The sequence below is a fragment of the Bufo gargarizans genome, chromosome 3 (genome assembly GCF_014858855.1).
Source record: "Bufo gargarizans isolate SCDJY-AF-19 chromosome 3, ASM1485885v1, whole genome shotgun sequence".
NCBI lineage: Eukaryota > Metazoa > Chordata > Amphibia > Anura > Bufonidae > Bufo > Bufo gargarizans.
Genome location: NC_058082.1, coordinates 384483714 through 384507422, shown reverse-complemented (window position 1 = coordinate 384507422; position 23709 = coordinate 384483714). Strand labels below are relative to the sequence as shown.

General features: G+C 43.9%; 2 protein-coding genes across 8 annotated transcripts in view; one reads left to right on the top strand and one right to left on the bottom strand.

Annotated features, from left to right (window-relative positions):
- Nucleotides 1-1506: 1506 nt before the first annotated feature.
- Nucleotides 1507-9032, bottom strand: LOC122932507. Of its 3 annotated transcripts, XM_044286971.1 has the most exons (5): nt 8889-9032; nt 8726-8793; nt 7049-7238; nt 4060-4213; nt 1507-2259 (listed from the first exon to the last, which is right to left on the bottom strand). In XM_044286971.1, the coding sequence occupies exons 3-5, from the start codon at nt 7089-7091 to the stop codon at nt 1833-1835; spliced, it is 624 nt and encodes a 207-aa protein (XP_044142906.1). In that variant the 5' UTR covers nt 7092-7238; nt 8726-8793; nt 8889-9032; the 3' UTR covers nt 1507-1832. The 3 variants fall into 3 exon arrangements, with proteins under 3 accessions (XP_044142906.1, XP_044142905.1, XP_044142904.1); XM_044286970.1 differs by lacking the exons at nt 8726-8793; nt 8889-9032 and having other exon boundaries at nt 7049-8159; XM_044286969.1 differs by lacking the exons at nt 7049-7238; nt 8726-8793; nt 8889-9032 and adding an exon at nt 4423-4765.
- Nucleotides 9033-12065: 3033 nt separating this feature from the next.
- Nucleotides 12066-23709, top strand: part of ANKS1A (ankyrin repeat and sterile alpha motif domain containing 1A) — a 731235-nt gene continuing 719591 nt past the window's right edge. For all 5 annotated transcript variants that reach the window (XR_006388413.1, XM_044288191.1, XM_044288189.1 and 2 more), the window contains exon 1: nt 12066-12272. Coding sequence is in view for 4 of the 5 variants with exons in the window: in XM_044288191.1 (XP_044144126.1) it covers nt 12100-12272 (173 nt within the window). In the remaining variant the exon portion in view is untranslated. The remainder of the gene's footprint in view (nt 12273-23709) is intronic.

Here is a 23709-nt window from a genome sequence, read left to right as displayed (position 1 = left end):
CTGTCCTTACCTTTATGGACACCAATATGAGGCGCAGCATTACTCCTGAGGAAAGGCTCATCGTCACGTTGAGGTAAGCAGTATACTACTTGTTAAGTTTCACCAGTAATGTGCAAGGCTTGTGTCAGGAGGAACATGTGCTAGAAAATGGCTGCTGTGAGACATGTGCTACTGTTTGCTGAAGTAGCATTTCTTTGCCCATATTGTTTTTTTTTGGGGTTTAATGGTTTGTTTCGTAACACGTTAATCCCTGTCACATGACTTATCATTTTTTGTCTTTTTTTTTTAAAATTTGGAGGAAGTTTCAAACTTGTGTTCAGGTATCGTCCTCCAGACACTCCAAACATACGCTGCACTCGCCAGGAGTTTGTTAAAAATGGTGTTTAATCCAGTCAGTCCGCCGTGATTCAGCAGGCTGTAACCGTCCTTTCTGAGTTAATCTTTCAAAAAATTTTGTCAAATACTGGCGAGTGCCGGGGTTTTTTGTAGTGTCTGAATGAAATTGGTCCCTCTGTCAGGATCTCTCTCTGCGTGCACCACCCTGTTCAAAGTCTATGTTCCGGTCTGTACCCTATTTTGTATGATTGTGCTGCTGGCAACCCCTGAGATTTTTTGATAACGTCCTCATCATGCATAATGTTCTCATAATTGAGAACTTGCACAGCATTTACTGCATTTAAAAGGGGCTAAACATAGTTGTTGTCACTTAGTTGGGGTAGTACTCCCCCCACCCCAATAACTGTTATTGTTTTGCTCCTATACCCCGTTTGTTGTTTTACAAATTTAATGCAAGCAAATACAAAGGTCAGTGAGGGCGAGCCGTTTTCAGACTGAGTTTTTATCCTGCTACCCTTCAACTACACGTTTTGTGTTATATTTAAATACGCCAAATTACCCTGCAAACTATAGTCCAAGTTAGTTTGGCGTCAATGCATTTTCTCTTTTAGCTTTAATAGGCTGCTTCAATTCAGTGCTGCCTGTCCTTATCATGGTGTGCCCTGTGCTGCTCAATGCTTTGTAAAGTCTAAGGTGTATATTGGTGAACCATAGACTTTTCAAAGGGTGTGTGTACCCACACACAGGGCCTTCAGTGCCGACTATGGCACCCGTTCCATAGGTTCGCCACCACTAGACATAGGGTGTTTTCAATCCTGTAGTGTATTCAGCATTATACTAGAATCATGAATCTGTTGTTACATGTGATTTGTTGCTGACTGTTTTTTTAATATCCTTTTTCCTACAGATTCCTTGCCACTGGGAACTCTTTTGCATCCCTGCATTTTGAGTTTCTTTTAGGGACCTCAACGATCTTGAGAAATGTACGACACACCTGCCATGTCATCTGGCAGCAACTCCGAGAGACGGTGATGCCGCAGCCCAAGGTGGACGATTGGCTTCAGTAGCTTTTGTTTTACATTGTGTTTTAAAATGTAAATGTTGTGTGTAGTGTGCAAATAAAACAATAGTCAATTAGTTGGGACCCAAACCATACTTTAGTAAAATTTTGGGCTCACCCAAAACACAGTCAATGGTAATTATCCAACATTAAACCAATAACATATAAAGTGCTTTTTGTAAAAAAAAAACCCAAAAATTACAATTCAAGAAGGTCCTGAGAGAACGACCCAGGCGCAAAAGAGGACCGTGGCCTAACATGGGCCTGTGGTGGTGCCCCAGTTGCTAAACTGGGCTGGTAAAGGGGCTGTCCCACAGAATGAATTGGCCCCTGAGGTGGAAGGTACTGTGGTGGGGGTGCATAAGAAGGGCCTTGGGTGGGTTGGGGAGGGAATTGATATGGGGCAGGATTGGGCTGCTAGCCAGCATTTTCAATGTCAATTTGCATGGCCAATGATGTCCCCATGGTTGGGGCAAGTGAACATTTTTATCACAATGGCTATAGAAGCCACGCAGTCAGGATGTTCATTCGGTGCGACCTGCTGCAGTAGCGGGCCCAGTCCCCTCAACAGCTTTTCCTCCTTGCTATCACTCCTCCTCTGGGCCAGAAAATCGATGACGCGGGCATCAATAACCTCCCGACTCTCTGGCCCAGAGGTAGAGGGAGGGACTTGGCGGCGCCGTCTGGGCTGGGGCTGGACAATCCGGGGTGGACTGGCCAGTGGTAGGGGGGCCTCGGCCAGCGTGGAGTCCTCTGGGTCCTCAGCCGGCGTTGGATCAGGACTTGCTTGTGGTGAAAATACCGCAGGGGTTTCACTGCCCGACGTATCGGAATCTTGGGACGCATCCAGACTGTCCACAGTACTGTATTAAAAAAAATGAATAAAAAAAAACACATTAGATCATTTGATTTCCACATTACAAAAGCACATAGATTATTTTAGGTGCAAAACAACCGTGCAAATAGAATATATATACGGAGTGGCAGCATACATCAGAGATTTGAATTTACACAACGAATAACTGCTTCAATGTGAAATGTGGAAATCCAATTTAAATTGCATTTGGAATCTATTGATGGGATAAGTCTTGTAAAGGCCTATTGTTTCGGAAATGGGAGAACATTGTTTGCTGCTTGGAGCTGTCCAGCCTCTGAAGAGGATTCCTCATTCAAGGATCAAAACCAGTGCTGAAATTGAGGCCAACTCATCTGTATGTGCCCCGCTACCAACATGTAAAGATACAAGATGTAATTTGAACCTAGTAGAACATAATTTACAGATAAACAACATGTACCAGGCCACACTTGACCATGGTGAGAGTACTAGTTGTAATCCTGCTGCTCAAGCGTTGTTGCAACCTCAGCTTTCCACTTTTGCCTAGGATGTGGTTATTGTCATTTTATAGGAGGAATGTAAGGAAACCATGTGGTGTTTGGTGCAATACCAATTCTGCTATATAAATTACAATGCCAATACGTAAAGGGTACCCATTTCCAAAACAAACAAAATTTAGTATGTCGCTATGGTAAAAATCTCATGTCGCCCTAAAATATTTTACCAAAAAACCCTAGTCCGGGCTCCCATTAAAACGGGAGGCTTATAAAAAGCTTTTTAAACATTGGTGTGTGACTAGGAGCCGACAAACACGATGATCTACTGTATGAGGAAATAATGCGTGCAGTGCGCAAGTGTCATCTCTATTTGCTTTTCTTGTTCCAATTTGAAACATCTATGTTCCAGGAGGGACAATAAATTGCTTCTACACCAACAAAACAGAGAAGGGAGGCGCCATCTGCACACTTCACGTGTCGTCTCATCATTCAGCTCCTAAGCGGTGGACCCTGGTTTGACTCCACCACTAAACTTATGTAGGCAACCAACACCAGGCATGTACAAACTGTTGCCCTCCAGCTGATGCCCAACTACAACTCCAAGCAGGACCGAGTAGCTTACAGCTATTCTATCATGCTGGGAGTTTCAGTAGTTAAATAACTGTTATCAGTTATGACATGGCTGCCCTACAGAAAGTATAGGTCTTCAATAGAACAACTCAACTGTATCCATTATTTTCGGGGACACTTTAGCTTGGCCCAAAAAAACGTAAGTGTGCAAATATCAAACACAGGAATCTCAACTCTCCCGGAGGTTCAGGGAGTCTCCCGCTATTAGATAGCGGCTCCCTGACACCGCATGTGAAACAATATCTCCCGGAAAGGTTTATCTCAGTCAGATAGCAGAGCAGAGAGATAAGAGAAGTGACAGGACAGGGTTTAGATTACAGGTTGAATTAACCCTTTAGGGTCAAATTGGCTTCTCAAGGAGATATATATGTTAAAGGCATCCCTTCTGTCTCATTCAGTAGCTATATAACTATTGAGAGAGATGCATTTTTTTTAACCCTCCATTTTAATTATATTATTTACCCCAGTGTTAAATTCACACCCCCTGGATGCTTTAATCATATATATATAAATATGATAATTTGGGGCAGGGTAATGAGCCCGGTCCTCCACACCATAGAGCAAAGTGTGCAGATACTTCATATGTTTGGAAAATGTAAATGTAAAGTTTGTGAAAAAAAACAAAAAAAACCTCCCTGAAATGAGTTTTTGCAGGTTGGGATGTCTGCAAACATTTTGAAAAAAACTTTAAAAATACTTACGGCCTCAATTCTATTACTGGCCGCAGAAACTGCAACTGGGCCGTATAAATATAGGCCCGTTTCCGCGATGTTCCCTCCCCACTCCGGCCTTTGCTGGACATCTCCCGCCGGAACTGGTCCCGGCAACTTGCCCAGCGGGTTTTGGTTTGTTTAACTGTTTAGAAATGACATAGAAGACAATTGTGAGGTAAATAATTAATAAAGGGGAAAAATAGACGCCTCATTAAAAAACCATGTACAGGCCTTTTGGCAAAAGGAGGCTGGACCACCCAAAAAACACTATTGTCACCTCAGGGAATTTCAAACTACATCTTAGGGCCACACAGAGGGCAAGGACAGCACAACTACATTGATAACACTTACCTAATTCGGCCCGGCCTCGGCTATCAGCCTTGGCCCATTCACTTCTGCGCATGCTCCGTGCCACTTGCTCCCACGAAGCATCCTTTTTTAGTCGGTCACTATAGGAATTTTGCCGGGTATCCCATAGCTCGGGCCTCTCCTGGACGAGGGAAATTAGTTTTTCCACATTCCATCGTGGCATTGTGGATGTAATTTAACCTGCTGCAATAGCTGCCTCACCACACAGAAGCTGTTTACCACAGATGGCTAGAAATTAGCATATCCTGTCACCTAAAACTTCCTGTCTATTTTTTTTTTCTATTTTATTGCCACAAGTTTTGGCCAGACAATTTGCCCATGCCATAAGAAGAAATAAAACGGGCACGGACGCGGATGACAAACGGGTGTGCAACCGCGTTTTTCACGGCCTCATTCACTTGAATGGGGCCGCGACCCGTTAGCCGTGAAAAAAATAGGACAGGTTATATTTTTTGATGGGCAGGAAACACGGGTCACGGGCGCGGGTGACAAAACGGTGCAGTAGCCAAGTTTTCAACGGACCCATTGAAAGTCAATGGGACCGCAGAGAAAAACGTTACACGGCCCAACGGCCACGGGTGCACACAACGGTCGTGTGCATGAGGCCTAATCGAGTACTCTAATAAGAAAGAAAAAAACATTTTCCTTTATAAAATGTCAACATTCTCCAGCAGACCTTTAACATTTACCTCTCCTGTATGGGCGCCGCTCCACAACTCCTCTGTCTTCTTCTCTGCGCGCTGCACTGTTGTCCTGACATCACGCAGCGTTAGGTCATAGTGCACGCATATGTGCACTATGTCCTGACGATGTGTAAGGAGGACAGTGCAGCGCACGGGCCGGCAGGTGACCACAGAGCAGTGAGTAGTGGCAAGCGCTTCACTCCCACTCCGTGGTCACATGACACAAACAATTCCTCTATGCAAAATATTTGCATTGAGGATTTTTTATGTCGATTACTCTATTCAATCGAGTAATTGTTTCAGCCCTACTCCGCACCACATCGCGGATAGAAAAACTCTGCTTGCAGCGTTATTCTGTCTGCGATGGGAGTGCAACCAAATGGAACAGAATGCATTTTAGTGTATTCCGTTTTGTTCAGTTTTGTCCCCATTGACATTGAATGGGGACAAAACTGAGGCGTTTTCATCCGCTATTGAGAGCCTATGACGGATCTGAATAGTGGAATTGAAGACGCTAGTGTGAAATTATCCTTAGTTGAAAAAGTTATAGTGACATCTAAAAAAGGTAGCAATCACAGTATAAATTTGGTATCTGTAAGCATGTCAGTTAGGTGCAATTCGTGACATGAAAACGCAATCGCAGACAAAACTGACTGAACTTGCTTGCAAAATGGTGCAAGTTTCACTGAACGCACCCGGACCTAATCCGTCACACTCGTCTGAAAGAGGCCTTAGGCTGAGATCACACGAGTGATATTTCCGCGCGGGGGCAATGCGGGAGGTGAACGCATTGCACCCGCACTGAATCCGGACCCATTCATTTCTATAGGGCTGTGCACATGAGCGGTGATTTTCACGCATCACTTATGCGTTGCGTGAAAATCGCAGCATGCTCTATATTGTGCATTTATCACGCAACGCATGCCCCATAGAAGTGAATGGGGCTGTGTGAAAATCGCAAGCATCCGCAAGCAAGTGCGGATGCGGTGCGATATTCACGTACGGTTGGTAGGAGACGATCGGGATGGAGACCCGATCATTATTATTTTGCCTTATAACATGGTTATAAGGGAAAATAATAGCATTCTTAATACAGAATGCATAGTACAATAGCGCTGGAGGGGTTAAAATAAATAAATAATTTAACTCACCTTAATCCACTTGCTCGCGCATGTTGTGGAAATTTTATTAGGATGTGTTTATTTTTAATATACTGTGTATTGTCATCATGTCTCTCAGTGTCAGGGTAAACCATTGGAGTGGATATCTTCCCGTGTATGTCCTGTCACAGCTGCTGGGCACAGGGGTCTCCATCGGCGAATGGTCCATGTGCTAAGCACTGGGCTGTGGGCCGGGGGAGACTGATGTGTTCAGCAGAGCAGGGTTTTGTTGGCTCATGTATTGCCGCCGGCTAGGGCCCCCGCGCAAGACGCGTATTTATTGGCTTGGCGTGGATGCATTTGTTAAGAGAACAATATAAACGAAAGGAACGTGCGTTTGTTGTCTCTTGTGCGCCTGATCAGCCGCTGGAGATAATGACGTTGTCCTGTAAATAAACCTGCATGTGGATCATAGTAACTTTATCTGGAATTGATCACTGAGCAAGGCTGGATAAAGTTTGCTCCAGTGGAAATGGGTGATTATTGTATCTAAATGCTTGTCTTCCTATGCCATCACTTCCTGTATTGCATACATGTGTTTGTTAGATGTTATTCTAAATGATTGTATCTTGTCTTCCTATGTCATCACTTCCTGTATGTCATCACTTCCTGTATCCTTGTCTTGGGCCAGCCCCTTTTACACCTTTTGTTTAGTCAATAAAGGACGGAGACTGGGCAGGGCGGGGGAGATGGCTCAGGAGAATTCAATCAAGATGGTAGCATTTGGGTGGTTCTCTGGCTGCAGCTGAGGGAAGATGGACTTACCTTTTTCCTTACACAAACTTTGATGCAAGCTGATTGCAACCATTAATTTGTCTACAACAGATTATTGCAGATTTCTATTTCACGCAGCTGGCATCTCTTCTGTCTTCTTCTTTGCTGTGTACAGGAAAAGGACCTGTGGTGACGTCACTTCGGTCATCACATGATCCATCACCATGGTAAAAGATCATGTCTGTTAGAACGAAAGAACCAGTTTGAGTATTCCTTCTTTGTGTGGCTTTTCATGCTGTATTGACGTGCTGAGCAGAACGGAAGTTGTTAGACAGCTGGTAATCCATTACATAGTATTGGATCCCAGCCAAACTCTGACAAGAGTCTTTAGGACAGGGTTAAAACCAATTATCATAGGCGATTGGATGTTTTGTAAGATTTTGCATCTTATGTAAGATTTTGTATCCCGGTGAATGGACCAGGGGTCTTCACCAAGAGATATTGTGGGCTCGATACTATTATATTATATTATATATCGCTTTATCTGTGTGTAACTGCGCTTAAGTTTGCGGATTCGATAATAATTAGAGATCGTTTGATCTTTGTGGTACCACAAAAATGGGAAATTCTAGCGTTGGAGGATATAGTGAGGAGATAGCAACAGCGGCTCAGCTAATGCAGTTAAGAAAAAAAGTTGAAAGCATTTTGTCATACTAAGTAGCAGCGATTTCCGGTATTATCCAGAAATACACAGTATTTTGTAAGAGTTCCCCCTAGAGGTTGCAAATGCAGTAGGAGATAGATTAAATGAAAGGTTATGGATAAGTGTATTGAAGGAAAAGGAATGTTGATTAAAGGGTAATAGGCTGGTGCAAGCTGAGTTATGGTTGAAATTGTATATGAAAGTGATTGATAGAAGTTGAAGGCAAAATGGAGGATTGTAAATCATACAAAGAACAAAGAAGTTGCCATGTGGCATCCTATTCCCCTTTCTCAAAATCTGCTGAAACCCTAAATGGTTAATCTGTGACTAATAGTTCCACAAGAACATTTACTGTTTTTCCTCTGGAATGTGCTCTTCCAGAGAGAACCCTTCCCATCATGTATTTTGCTCCTTTCCTTTTCATGTGCTCTTCCTGAACCGCCCCTCAGGAATTCAACCCTCCTCCATATGGGGGTTGGGGGCTGGTAATGCATCTGAAAGAGCCAATTCAGGTTATAGATTAAATCCAATGATGCATCTGCAAATAACCTCTCACAATTGTATGTTTCACTAGTTAAGAAAGTACCCACAGTGATTGCTCCATGATGCCAATTGTGTCCAATACTATCAATCTAAGGTTGCACCCATTCTTAGCCCTTATTCAGATATTTGGGTTGCAGTAAGAGAAAAGTGTAGGGATATCTGCATCATTGTATGATGTATGACATCTACTACACCCAGTAGTAACATCAATTTTGCCATGGTGAATAACATTCCCAATTCAGCTGCTTTATAGAAAATACATTTAAATATGGAGAGTTTTCTCATATTATTGGTGAGATTTGGAAAATTAAGTCCAATGTAGAGCTGGGGATTTAATGCATAGTGAAGATCATTGAGTCTGGGAGGAAGCATTTAGGTGATTAGCCTGTCACACTGTCTGAATATGCATCAGGACAGAGAGCGTGGAGAAAGTTTTCACTAGACTCCAGGAAAGTTGGGTGGATATGGGAGTTTGAGCTTACCTTAGAGATGCATGAGAAAATCTTAAGTTCTGCCTTTGTGGATGGTGTTGGGGATCATATGGAAAGGTCTAGTATTATAGACAAGAAAAGAAGAAAAAACACAGCGCCTCATGTGTGGTATCGTCTTATAAATAATATAATATTAAGTGCGTAATTCGCTTACCAGATGCTGTTGTGAAGAGTCACAACAGCTGTAGATGCTTTGGCTGGTATCTATCCCCACCAGCTTAAGCGGATGCCGTGCTGCTGCCTGGGCCTCTTCCTGTCTCGATAGTTCCAGGAGCAATTAGTATACACGTTATCACAAAAGTGGGAGACCACTATCCGGCGCTGCAGGCATATAGATGAGTCTTCAGGTTTTGTAATGATTTTTTATTTAGGTCAACGCGTTTCAAGGGCGGAGTGCCCCCTTCGTCAGGACAATTCACAGAATTGTCCTGACGAAGGGGGCACTCCGCCCTTGAAACGCGTTGACCTAAATAAAAAATCATTACAAAAGGTCTAGTATTAGCTAGGCTTGAGAGAAGTTCATTTTGTCCCTTCATGTTGTTAAAGTTAAATCAAACAAAGGCCTAAGTCGGGCGTGGCTTCCTATTAGTCCTCCCCACTAGAGGGGGGAAGGAAGACTTTGTATGTACTTGCCCACTTCCTCGCCCGTGGGAGGAGCCACAAATGTTCAGCCTTTCAAGGGCAATGCCCATAGGAAATTAACAATCCACAATCAAATGCTGGATCCCTATTATCTATACAATCCTTAGGATCTAATTTAATTGCCTTTTTGCAAACATGTTCCATGATCTCGCCTGGCTAAGGGTAATATCACATGTGTAGGAGTAGATAGTAATGCAATTCCTACTCCTCTGACCAATTAATCACCGTCTTAAAGGGAACCTGTCACTGGGATTTTAGGTATAGAGCTGAGGACATGGGTTGCTAGATGGCCGCTGGCAAATCTGCAATACCCAGTCCCCATAGCTCTATGTGCTTTTATTGTGTAAAAAAAACTATTTGATACATATGCAAATTAACCTGAGATGAGTCCTGTACGTGAGAAGAGTCCGGGACAGGACTCATTTCAGGTTAATTTGCATATGTATCAAATCGTTTTTTTGACACAATAAAAGCACACAGAGCTATGGGGACTGGATATTGCGGATGTGCTAGCGGCCATCTAGCAACCCATGTCCTCAGCTCTATACACAAAATCCCGGTGACAGGTTCCCTTTAAGGGTGTACAAAATTAGATCCAACTACTCTGCTGCGTCAGGAGGTGGGGAGGGAGTAGTAGTAAATAAAAATACTTTCCCACCTCTGTAAATAAAAATAAAAAGTGCTTTCTGGGAGTAGTAAATAAAAATTTAAATTTAAATGACTGTCTACAATTAATAACCACATTTTTGAGTTTCTGGTAGATAATTTCAGGTTCTTGGAAGATGGATCATCTTGGACAGGATATGATGTTCCTACTTAATCTGATGTTGTCAAGAAAGAACCACTCTCTCCAGCAATGTTAGTGCAGGAGACAAAGCTGAAGACACTTGCTGAGGTTTGTAAGATGGCTGAGGGTAAGACTGCTAACATCAATATTAATCCAGGTATGTCTTCGGTATCACTAATTATTATGGTCTAATCTGGTGAAGCAGAGATTTTGTTTGATCCGTGGGTAAGACCATCAATAATGAATGCTGAGTGTATGAAAGATGTTTGATTCCCTGATGCTGCCTGAGAAGGTAGAGGCTAACCTATTACCTGAAGTCTACGCTAAGTGGAAGTCTGTGTGATACAGGATGGCTTAGCGCCAGTGGACTTCCAAAAAGTTTGTCTTTTTTAGATACAGGCTACAGAGGCTGAAAGGAAACCTCAAAGGATAGAGGTAAAAGGGATGATTGAGAATGGACTCTGAAGGGTTGGTAAGAAACTTTTCCTTCAGGGGGCACTCTACCTAAAGAGGATGGATTTAGAATATGGACAAATCAAGAGAGAGAAGGTGTGATTGGGTTCTGTGGTGGATGGCTCCTGGGTTCAACAATGCTGCCATTAGGTTAGTTGAAGGTGAATGCTGTAATAATGATGGCAGAACTATGGGACTTCCAGGAAGGCATATTCCAAGGTCATTTCAGAGACTGCGGATTGAGTACATTCAGAACAAAAGTGGAACAGTGTGAATATGTCTGTATTGATCTCTTTCCAGGACATTTGGAGATTTGGCCTGTAGCAAAGGCTACAGCTAAAAGATACTGACTGAGGCCCGCTGTGCCCCTGTTGAATTCTCCCGCCTGGTATTCTAATGAATAGCATCGGTACAGGGAGGAGGAGACTGCCATGTTTCTCAATGGGCGTCTCCTTCTCCCTGGCTGTAGCGCGGTCCAATCACAGCTAGGGAGAAGGTGAGATTTTTTTTCTCCCTGGCTGAGAAGCTCTCCTTTGTGATTGGACCGCGATACAGCCAAGTAGAAGGAGACGCCCATTGAGAAACAAGGCAGTCTCCTCCTCCCTGTACCGCTGCTATTCTTCCGCCCATAAGTGTGTTCGGTGACGTCACTGTATCCGATGGGCGTGCTTTAGCGCTGCCCTAGCTGTTTTACTGGCTAGGGAAGTGCTAAAGCCTGCCCAATAGTGCCAGTGACAATACCGGGCTTCGTGGCAACCACATGGAGAGCCGGGTTCGTCAACGGAACTTCTGAAAATGCCTTTGCCTTGCCCGATTTAGCGATGCTCAAGTCAGGGGGGCTGCCTGGGTGAAAATGAAGGTATGTCTGGGTTCAGCTCTGAACCCGGACAACCCCTTCAACACTGAAATTTCCACATGTAAAGGTGTTGTAAAAATGCCTGAAAAAAAAAAAAAAAAAAAAGCCAAGCCCTACGGCATGCTGCATTTTTCTAAAGAAACAAGACAAAAAACAAAAACATACTAGCAAAACAGGCTTGTGTTCCATAGTTCCCAAAGAGCTTCAGATATCTGGAGAAGGCATTTTTGCAGTGAAAAATGTATCAAAATGCAGGCATAAAAAAACGCAACAAAAACGTGTGAACCCACCCTCTTAATAGCGCACGCATATCGTGCATATTTAAGCATGGTTATCAGCAATTAAACACAGCCGCTTAGCAGCAGCATCTTGTGTTTGATATTCTGTTCCCAATCTCGCATAGACGTATGTAGGTAGCACGGAGACTATTATGCGTTACCAGTATTGTATTTGAACAAGCTTTATTAATCCATGTCTGAGCACAGCAGAACATCTGACATACGTGTCACGGCATCACGTTGCCCATACACAATACCAAGGATTAGTTGTTTGTGGAATGTCCGTGTGACGTAAGTACGTATGTCTCGGAAGTGGCGGTGGAGGCGTGGTTGCCGGGGTGACGGCGGGATGGGGAAAGAGCAGGAGCTGCTAGAAGCCGCTCGTACCGGAAACCGGGCAGTGATAGAGAGATTGCTAGGGGGTAAGAGATTAAGTGGAGCCGGTCAAGGTGGATCTTCAGGAGGCGGGCCTGGGGCGAGTGGAGGAGTGTCTGTTAGTCACCCACTAAGTAGTCTGCTCAGGTAAGATACGCTTACTATAACCTCGAGATAACTTGTTATTGCAGTTTAATATAGCGATGTTTCTGGTGTGAAGATGTTTTTTCCTGTGGTTATATAATTAACATGTCATGTTATTGCCTCCTATTAATATCTGAAGAGCATTCTTAGATTAAGTGTAACAGTTCACTAGCCAGTGTTTAGCTCGCAGTGAATATGTTCGTTTTTGTTCCCTGCAGGTGGTATTATAAGATCTCCTGTGTCACTTTGGTATAGAATAGCATAAAGGTTAAAGGGAACCTGTCACCGGGATTTTGGGTATAGAGCTGAGGACATGGGTTGCTAAATGGCCGCTAGCACATCCGCAATACCCAGTCCCCATAGCTCTGTGTGCTTTTATTGTGTTAAAAAAACGATTTGATACATATGCAAAATAACCTGAGAGGAGTCCTGTATGTGAGATGAGTCAGGGACAGGACTCCTCTCAGGTTATTTTGCATATGTATCAAATCTGTTTTTTTACACAATGAAAGCACACAGAGCTATGGGGACTGGATATTGCGGATGTGCTAGCGGCCATCTAGCAACCCATGTCCTCAGCTCTATACCCAAAATCCCGGTGACAGGTTCCCTTTAATTTACCAAAAGCAGACTAATATATAACACCGCAGCACATCCGATAGGTGAAAAACAGTGGGATCCTTTATTCACCCATGCAACGTTTCGATCAGCTTGCTGGGACCATTTTCAAGCAATACATCTCAGTGAACAGTGCATATTTATGAGGTCACATATTAGCATACATAAGTGAAAATCAACTTTAACATAAGAAAATATGCTCCAGGCAACTCATGTGTACATATAAATACATCGTGCTTAGAAGAAGACATCATTTGATCCAAAAATTCATATAAAAAATTTAGTGATCTTGAAGAAATGCTCATATTTTACAACAAATAAATTGTCACCTGTGTATTCAAAGTGGTGGGAGGGCCAGGCATGGAGTTAGGCGTGCTCAATGGTAGGAGGATACAATGTCAAGGGACTTCAACACATGGATACGGTGTTCCGGAACTTAACCACTTCAGCCCCGCTAGGTGAAACCCCCTTCATGACCAGGCCACTTTTTACACTTCGGCACTACACTCCTTTCACCGTTTATCGCTCGGTCATGCAACTTACCACCCAAATGAATTTTACCTCCTTTTCTTCTCACTAATGGAGCTTTCATTTGGTGGTATTTTATTGCTGCTGACATTTTTACTTTTTTTGTTATTATTCAAAATATAACGATTTTTTTGCAAAAAAATGACATTTTTCACTTTCAGCTGTGAAATTTTGCAAAAAAAACGACATCCATATATAAATTTTTTGCTAAATTTATAGTTCTACATGTCTTTGATAAAAAAAAAATGTTTGGGCAAAAAAAAAAAATGGTTTGGGTAAAAGTTATAGCATTTACAAACTATGGTACAAAAATGTGAATTTCCGCTTTTTGAAACGGCTCTGATTTTCTGAGCACCTGTCATGTTTCCTGAGGTTCTACAATGCCCAAACAGTAGAAAAACCCCACAAATGACCCCATTTCGGAAAGTAGACACCCTAAGGTATTCGCTGATGGGCATAGTGAGTTCATAGAACTTTTATTTTTTGTCACAAGTTAGCGGAAAATGATGATGATTATTTTTTTTTTTTTTTTCTTACAAAGTCTCATATTCCACTAACTTGCGACAAAAAATAAAAAATTCTAGGAACTCACCATGCCCCTCACTGAATACCTTGGGGGTGTCTTCTTTCCAAAATGGGGTCACTTGTGGGGTAGTTATACTGCCCTGGCATTTTAGGGGCCCAAATGTGTGAGAAGAACTTTGCAATCAAAATGTGTAAAAAATGACCGGTGAAATACGAAAGGTGCACTTTGGAATATGCGCCCCTTTGCCCACCTTGGCATCAAAAAAGTGTCACACATCTGGTATCGCCGTACTCAGGAGAAGTTGGGGAATGTGTTTTGGGGTGTCATTTTACATATACCCATGCTGGGTGAGAGAAATATCTTGGCAAACGACAACTTTTCCCATTTTTTTTATACAAAGTTGGCATTTGACCAAGATATTTTTCTCACCCAGCATGGGTATATGTAAAATGACACCCCAAAACACATTCCCCAACTTCTCCTGAGTACGGCGATACCAGATGTGTCACACTTTTTTGCTGCCAAGGTGGGCAAAGGGGCACATATTCCAAAGTGCACCTTTCGGATTTTGCAGGGCATTTTTTACACATTTTGATTGCAAGGTACTTCTCACACATTTGGGCCCCTAAATTGCCAGGGCAGTATAACTACGCCACAAGTGACCCCATTTTGGAAAGAAGACACCCCAAGGTATTCCGTGAGGGGCACGGCGAGTTCCTAGAATTTTTTTTTTTTTTGTCACAAGTTAGCGGAAAATGATGATTTCTTTTTTTTTCTCTCTTTTTTTCCTTACAAAGTCTCATATTCCACTAACTTGCGACAAAAAATAAAAAATTCTAGGAACTCGCCATGCCCCTCACGGAATACCTTGGGGTGTCTTCTTTCCAAAATGGGGTCACTTGTGGCGTAGTTATACTGCCCTGGCAATTTAGGGGCCCATATGTGTGAGAAGTACTTTGCAATCAAAATCTGTAAAAAATGACCGGTGAAATACGAAAGGTGCACTTTGGAATATGCGCCCCTTTGCCCACCTTGGCATCAAAAAAGTGTTACACATCTGGTATCGCCGTACTCAGGAGAAGTTGGGGAATGTGTTTTGGGGTGTCATTTTACATATACCCATGCTGGGTGAGAGAAATATCTTGGCAAACGACAACTTTTCCCATTTTTTTAATACAAAGTTGGCATTTGACCAAGATATTTTTCTCACCCAGCATGGGTATATGTAAAATGACACCCCAAAACACATTCCCCAACTTCTTCTGAGTACGGCGATACCAGATGTGTCACACTTTTTTGCAGCCTAGATGCGCAAAGGGGCCCAAATTCCTTTTAGGAGGGCATTTTTAGACATTTGGATCCCAGACTTCTTCTCACGCTTTAGGGCCCCTAAAAAGCCAGGGCAGTATAAATACCCCACATGTGACCCCACTTTGGAAAGAAGACACCCCAAGGTATCCAATGAGGGGCCTGGCAAGTTCATAGAATTTTTTTTTTTTCGCATAAGTTAGCGGAAATTTATTTTTTTGTTTTTTTTCTCACAAAGTCTCACTTTCCGCTAACTTAGGACAAAAATTTCAATCTTTCATGGACTCAATATGCCCCTCAGCAAATACCTTGGGGTGTCTTCTTTCCAAAATGGGGTCAGTTGTGGGGTGTTTGTACTGCCCTGGCATTTGAGGGTCTCCGCAATCATTACATGTATGGCCAGCATTAGGAGTTTCTGCTATTCTCCTTATATTGAGCATACAGGTAATGAGATTTTTTTTTCCGTTCAGCCTCTGGGCTGAAAGAAAAAAATGAACGGCACAGATTTCTTCATTCGCATCGATCAATGTGGATGAAAAAATCTCTGCCCAAAAAAAAAAATGGAGGGGAAAGGCGTCTGCCAGGACATAGGAGCTCCGCCCTACATCCATACCCACTTAGCTCGTATGCCCTGGCAAACCAGATTTCTCCATTCGCATCAATCGATGTGGATGAATAAATCATTGCCGGGATTTTTTTATATATATATAATATATATATACAAAGTGCTTGCCAAAGCATAGGAACGCCGCCTCCTCCTCAGCTCGTATGCCTTGGCAAACGTATCTGTCACTGCAGAGGAGAAAATCTCGTCTTGCAGCGCCGCATACACCGACTTGCGTGTAATCTGACAGCAGCGCAATGCTTCTGTCAGAATGCACATCGGTGCTGCAGCTAGTAGATCGGTTGGTCCACCTGGAAGGTAAAAAGACAAAAAAAAAAAAAAAAAAAAAAATCAAAAACCAGGCCACAACGCAATAATTTTATTAACTTTGGAACAGAACATGTAACTTTAACTTTTGGAACTAAACATTAACCTGTTTGCTTACCTGTTTTTTTTTTTACCTTTATAGAACAAACCTCTCCTTCCCCATGGGTCAATGTGCAAAGCGCAAATCGCCCAAAGATGTGGCGAAGTGCGTTATGCACTTTGTCCCATGTGAAAGGAGACGTTTGCAGCAGCTGTGAGTGAATGGGCCCTAATAGCCCTGTGTGCCTATCCTGGTGAGATGTGATCCCTATGCTAGGTGTACCTGTGTGTGGTACTTTCGGAAACACTCCCCTAAGCATAGGGCAGGGTGGTCAGGGCAGTTAGGACAGAAATAGCGGGTGTCACGCCTTATTCCACTCCTGCTACAGACACAACATTTTTTTCGGGGTGGCGGTCGGTTTGAGGTACCAGCAACGACACTGGGGAAGTGTCGCTCGTGTAGACGGCTAACTACACTGGTGGATGGGGCCACGGAACCTCCTGGATACAGGAGGTTCGCGATGATCTCTTCCTGAAATTTGAGGAAGGATCCAGTTCTCCCAGCCTTACTGTAGAGAACAAAACTATTGTACAGAGCCAATTGAATTAAATATACAGACACCTTCTTATACCAGCGTCTGGTGCGTCGGGAAACTAAATACGGAGCCAACATCTGGTCATTGAAGTCGACCCCTCCCATGTGGAGGTTATAGTCGTGGACTGAGAGGGGCTTTTCAATGACACGGGTTGCTCGCTCAATTTGTATTGTCGTGTCTGCGTGAATGGAGGAGAGCATGTAAACGTCACGCTTGTCTCTCCATTTCACCGCGAGCAGTTCTTCGTTACACAGTGCGGCCCTCTGCCCCCTTGCAAGACGGGTGCTAACGAGCCGTTGGGGGAAGCCCGCGCGACTAGTTCGCGCGGTACCACAGGCGCCAATCCGTTCTAGAAACAAATGCCTAAAGAGGGCCACACTTGTGTAGAAATTGTCCACATAAAGATGGTACCCCTTGCCGAATAAGGGTGACACCAAGTCCCAAACTGTCTTCCCACTGCTCCCCAGGTAGTCAGGGCAACCGACCGGCTCCAGGGTCTGATCTTTTCCCTCATAGACCCGAAATTTGTGGGTATAGCCTGTGGCCCTTTCACAGAGCTTATACAATTTGACCCCATACCGGGCGCGCTTGCTTGGGATGTATTGTTTGAAGCCAAGGCGCCCGGTAAAATGTATTAGGGACTCGTCTATGCAGATGTTTTGCTCAGGGGTATACAAATCTGCAAATTTCTGGTTGAAATGGTCTATGAGGGGCCGAATTTTGTGGAGCCGGTCAAAAGCAGGGTGGCCCCTGGGACGGGAGGCGGTGTTGTCGCTAAAGTGCAGGAAACGCAGGATGACCTCAAATCGTGTCCTGGACATAGCAGCAGAGAACATGGGCATGTGATGAATCGGGTTCGTGGACCAATATGACCTCAATTCATGCTTTTTTGTCAGGCCCATGTTGAGGAGGAGGCCCAGAAAAGTTTTAAATTCGGAAACTTGGACTGGTTTCCACCGGAAAGGCTGGGCATAAAAGCTTTCCGGGTTAGCGGTGATAAATTGTGTGGCATACCTGTTTGTCTCTGCCACGACTAAGTCTAAAAGCTCTGCAGTCAAGAACAGCTCAAAAAATCCCAGGGCCGAACCGATCTGAGCCGTCTCAACCCGAACTCCAGACTGGGCGGTGAAAGGGAAAACTACAGGTGCGGCTGAAGTTGGGGACTGCCAATCAGGGTTTGCCAGCACCTCAGGGATTCTAGGGGCTCTACGGGCACGTCTTTGCGTTGGCTGCGACGGGGTCACTACTGCACGTGCCACCGTACCAGCTTCAACTGCCCTTCTGGTGCTCGCTACTTCACCAGGTTGTACGGCAGTGCTGGTACTAGGTCCAGGAAGGGCTGGGCTGCTGGTGTATGCCTCACCACGTAATCCGACAGCACCAGCCCCACTCTGCTGCTCTTGAAGCGGATCCTGCGCAACCTGCGGTCTAGCGACACGGGGCTGGGTACGCCTGGTGCTATCAGGGACCTCAGCCTCCTCGTCCGAACTTTGGGTCAGAGAGCCACTGCTTTCTACAGGTTTGTATTCTGACCCGCTGGATTCTTCAGATGAGGGTTCCCACTCCTCATCCGACTGGGTCAGAAGCCTGTAGGCCTCTTCAGAAGAATACCCCCTGTTAGACATGTGGGCAACTAAATTTCGGGGTATTCCCTGAGACTACCCAAGAAAAAAAAAGCAAGCCTGTCTTACAAATGGGAGGCTAGCGAAGTACCGGAGGCTGCTGCGGTTGATAAAAAATATCAAAACTGATTTTTTTATCGCCGCAGTGCGTGTAAAGTGAATGTGCAGTGATCAAAAAAAAAAAATTTTTTTGTCACTGCGGTGGGGCGGGCGTGGGCAAACGCACGTGTGGGCGACCGATCAGGCCTGATCGGGCAAACACTGCGTTTTGGGTGGAGGGCGAACTAAAGTGACACTAGTACTATTATAGATCTGACCGTGATCAGTTTTGATCACTTTCAGATACTATAAAAGTACAAATGCTGATTAGCGATACGCTAATCAGCGAATAACGGACTGCGGTGCGGTGGGCTGGGCGCTAACTGATCGCTAACTACCTAACCAAGGGACCTAAACTATACCTAAAACCTAACGGTCAATAACAGTGAAAAAAAAAAGTGACAGTTTGCACTGATCACTTTTTTTCCTTTCACTAGTGATTGACAGGGGGGGATAAAAGGGGTGATCAAAGGGTTAATTGGGGTGATCTGGGGGCTAAATGTGGTGTGGTGGGTACTCACAGTAATGATGTGCTCCTCTGCTCCTCTGCTGGAACCAACCGACCAAAAGAAGGAGCAGAGGAGCACAGCAGCCATATAACCCCATCATATTTACTAATATGTGGGGTTATATGGCTGCTGATTGGTTTTTTTAAAAATCAGCAGCCTGCCAGCCAATGATCGTGGCCGGCAGGCTGCTGACGAAATAGTCTTCTGCGAAATGCCGGCCCGCGATGCGCATGCGCGGGCCGGCTGTGACGTAATCTTGCGTCTCGCGAGAGGACGCGCCGATGCGTCCAGGAGGAACTAAACAACCACCTCCCGGACGCATCGGTGCGTACAGCGGTCGGGAGGTGGTTAAATTGCGCATGTCCGTGATGTCACTCAGGAGAATCATGTGATCCCGAGTAGCACATCCTGTGACACGTCACATGATCTATCACATGAGCAACGCGTCAGAGAGGTAAATACGTCATAGAAATGTGTAAAAGCCAACCATAAGTCGGGACAATTCACCCTGGATACACTATCGGGGAATGTGCTATCTCTCGATGCACTAACCTCCGAAATATGTAAGTGGAAATAGCGGGGGGCCAGCGGCAGCTGTTACCCACTAGTCCCACCCACAAATAGTTAACCCTTAGCAGGCGATAATGTCCTAGGTGGCCGTAATAAGTACTATTAGAACAAACTCATTCATAAAGCGCACATAGTAGAGAGCCCAATATAAATATATAAATATATGTCACGGAATATGCCCTTAGTATCCAAAAGCATCCAACCAACTGATGAGCTAAGCCCTTCCATCCGTAGGGCCTAAAAGTGAAAATTTCAAATATATTATCAAAATATATTATATTAAAAAAGAGCAGTTTTTTTCAACACATCTGCTGACAAGGACAGGAAAACATGAGATCATATTAACAGCCAGGGTTTATATTCCACATTCAGCCCCTCAGTTTGACTTTTTGCAATTTAAAGATCCACTCGGATTCGCGCTTTTTTTAGCATTTTAATACGGTTGCCACCTGTACGTGGCAGTGGGACGTGGTCAAGGATCTTAAATATGAGATAACTTTCACCATGACCCTTGTCCACAAAGTGATGGGAAACCGGCAGGTCTTTCCGTTTTTTGCAAATTGAGTAACGATGCTGATTTTTGCAAGATTTAAAATTGCATGTGGTCTCGCTCACATACAATAGCTTGCATGGGCACCATAAAACATAGATAACATAACAAAGAATCACAGGTCAAATACAATTTAAGAGGATAGGAGATCCCACTCTTTGGATGTGTAAATTCTCGTCCCATCACCATGTATTTACAATTTACACAGTGAAGGCACGGGTAACTGCCCCATTTTTTGGGGGCCAGATAAGATTGCTGTATACCTTTGTGTGAACCAATTTCATTTTTTACCAGTTTATCCTTTAAGTCACGGGCCCTTCTATATGACATTATGGGTCTATTGGAAAATTCTAAGATGTTCTTGTGCCCAGTATTTAAAATTGACCAGTGTTTGTTAATAATTTTATTAACATATGGACTGGCTTCACAGAAAGTGGATACAAAGGGTATTTTTTTGGAATGATCTCTCTTAGTGCCCTGGAACAATTGGCTTCTAGCTCTTTGATCAATGCGAGTACGTTGCTGTTGCAATGTGGAAGCTGGTAACGTCTCTGTCTGAAGGATTGTGTCATTTTTTCCAGTTTTATCTAGTGTAGATGTATCACTGACTATCCTCTTAGCTCTGATGAACTGGCTGTAAGGTAGTGATCAAACCATCATCCGCGGATGAGCACTGTCATATCTGAGGATGGGGTTGCGATCAGTGGGTTATGTATAGACCTCAGTATTCAGAGTGGTGCCAATACGCTGAATATTGACATCCAAGAAATGTAGCGATTCAGTAGAGAATTCTAGGGTAAACTGTATGTCAGGAATCAGGCTATTCAAATAAGTATGGAACAATTTAAGCTCAGGTACCGTGCCTGTCCATATGACAAAAATATCGTCTATGTATCTCTACCACCTCAGCACATGGCTGAAGTGGTGGGAAACATAGACGTGTTGTTCCTCCAAATGAGAGACGACCATGTTGGCATACGTTGGGGCCACATTCGTCCCCATGGCCCGTCCCCCTGATTTGCATATAAAATTCATCTCCGTAAAGGAAATAATAATTATATAAAATCAAACGTAGTAGAGCAAGTAAGAAAGTTTTGGCCTCCATGGTGTAATCTGAATTTGCCAGGGCCGACTCAACGACTGCTAACCCAATATCATGCTGTATTGAAGTATACAGACTGACAATGTCGAAGGAGGTCAAAATGGCGCCCTCCGGCATCGACAGATCTGCCAACTTACATACAAGACACAACTGATTTTTTGGGTAACATTTTGATCTTACTACATGTGTGAAGTATTTTGTCCCAAAAAATTGACGCATTACTCAGCAGGGAACCCCGTCCCGAAACAATTGGTCTACCTGGGGGGCACCTTAAATCTTTGTGAATTTTGGGTAATAGATAAAATAAAGATTTCCCAGGGGTCACTGGGAAATCTAGCAACAAAAATTCACTAAGTGGTTCATCTATAAGGCCTGCCTGTGCATACTTGTTAACAAGAGACTTAAGTTCACGTTGTATTTCAAATTTAGGGTCTCTTTGGAGTTTGACATAAACCGCTGTATCTGAAAGTTGGCGTGCAGCTTCTGCAAGATACATAGAAGTATCCATGACCACTACCGCACCACCCTTATCAGCTGATTTGATTGTGAGGGAGTGGTCATGGATTAACTGATTCAAGGCCTGTAGTTCCTGTTAAGTCATATTAGGATGCTGTAGGGGGTGGGCGATATGGCCTAAAATCTATATTGCGATATAATTTTAAGCATGTGCGATATGCGATATATATCGTGATATATATTTATTTTATATTTGGGGGTGTGTTTAAACATTTTTTTTTTTTTTTTTTTACTTTTTATTTAATAACTATTAGACTCCTTAAGGGCTAGAACCCTTGTCATATTCACCCTAATAGAGCTCTATTAGGGTTAATAGGACTTTACACTCTCCCTGCTGCCCTGTGCTTTGCGCTCACAACAGCAGGGAGCTGACAATGGCAGCCAGCCCCTGATCCGCCCCCCAGCCTTTCATGTGCCCCCCAGCCTCTGATCAGCCCCCTCTGGTAACTCAAACCCAGCCCTCCCTCCCCAGTATTAATCATTGGTGGCAGTGGCCACAGGGTCCCCCCCCCCCATAATTGGTGGCAGTGGGCAGTTCCGATCGGAGTCCCAGCAGTGTAATGCTAGGGCACAGACAGAAGAAGGAGCGACCGGCGGCCACGGCGCATGTGAGTATAATGCTGCTCCCCCAAGTCATATTACTGTCTCAGCTGTAATACCGCAGAAGCCAGTGGTGTGAATAATGAAACTGTAATGAGCAGGGGAATGGATTGCTACTTTCGTTCCTTGTGAAAGCTCACAGAAAATGCTGGCAAGTTGAACTGTGAATTGATAACCTGTATACCATTGTAACAATGAAAAGAAATGGCATCTGCTTGAGAAACTGATTGTGGTTTAGATTTGTCATAATTCACAGATGGAGGGCATGCCTTATGACTTGTTCATAGGTCAGCCACAGTCCCTCCCCTCCTCCTCTCTGCTCTCATTGGTGGGCAGCGGCAGCCGTGCACAGTGGGGAGGGAAGGACTCCCTCCTTCTCCACTGTGCCAGCTCAGGAGAACATAGTGCGCGCCGAGAGCGAGATCATATCGCAGACCGGCGATATGCACAAAACCCATATCGTGGCACAAATTTATATTGCATATCGCCTATATCGCCCACCCCTAGGATGCTGTATATGATCACTTAAACCGGATTGTTTTAATTCCTGTGTATCTCTCAGCACTGGATCTGAGAATACCTCGAAGGCCTTCGAGGATATTTGAGGAGAGAAATCCTTTTTTAATTTTAACCCCCAATCAGATATACAGAATTCATGAACAGTGTTATGTACTTCTTGAAAATTGATGGGGGAAAAAAATTTCTTCTTCCCATCACCCGTAATCGAGTGTTTACCCCGTCACCATGTTTGTTTTTCATCTTGGGGGTTACTACTCCCCCACTGATTAATTTCAGTAATTGTAGTTTTTTCACTGTTGGTATATACATACGCTTAAATATTAAAGGTAATTTTAAAAAGTCACTCTTTTCGTATATGTAATTTACTTCTAAAAACTACTGTGACAAAGCATCTTCTAAAAAACTTCTAAAGCTGATAATACAATTATAGACATGTCCCGTAGTATAATCCATTACATCACGTTGCCATTTCCCTCTTTTAGTTTCATGGATCTCATTTTTAAGTTTGTCCAGGTGAGGTTGGAAATTTTTACAGTAGTCCTCAAATTCTTGTCCAATTGTGAGGGAACAGATAGAAAATCCACATTGCCTCTACACGTCTCAATAATCCTATCCTTGTCGGCTTCCGTGTATGAAAAAATAGCGGGTGAAGATTGGCTTAGCAGCGGATCCATGATGCCGGGAAAAAGTAGGTGATAGGCACAATAAGTATACTGGTGGGTGCCAGCTCCTGGCAATTGTAAAAAGTTCAGGGCAGCACTCCTGGTAACACAGCTGATGGGTGCCAGCGGTGTTGCACTTTACCAA

What these genes read in the sequence shown, in the direction of transcription:
- LOC122932507 (XM_044286969.1), bottom strand. Translation starts at nt 4,603, where the DNA reads ATGCCACGATGGAATGTGGAAAAACTAATTTCCCTCGTCCAGGAGAGG. An exon ending in CCGAGGCCGGGCCGAATTAG is followed by an intron (nt 4,214 to 4,422) that starts GTAAGTGTTATC and finishes ATTTCTAAACAG; the next exon opens with TTAAACAAACCAAAACCCGC. An exon ending in CCAGTAATAGAATTGAGGCC is followed by an intron (nt 2,260 to 4,059) that starts GTAAGTATTTTT and finishes TTTTTAATACAG; the next exon opens with TACTGTGGACAGTCTGGATG.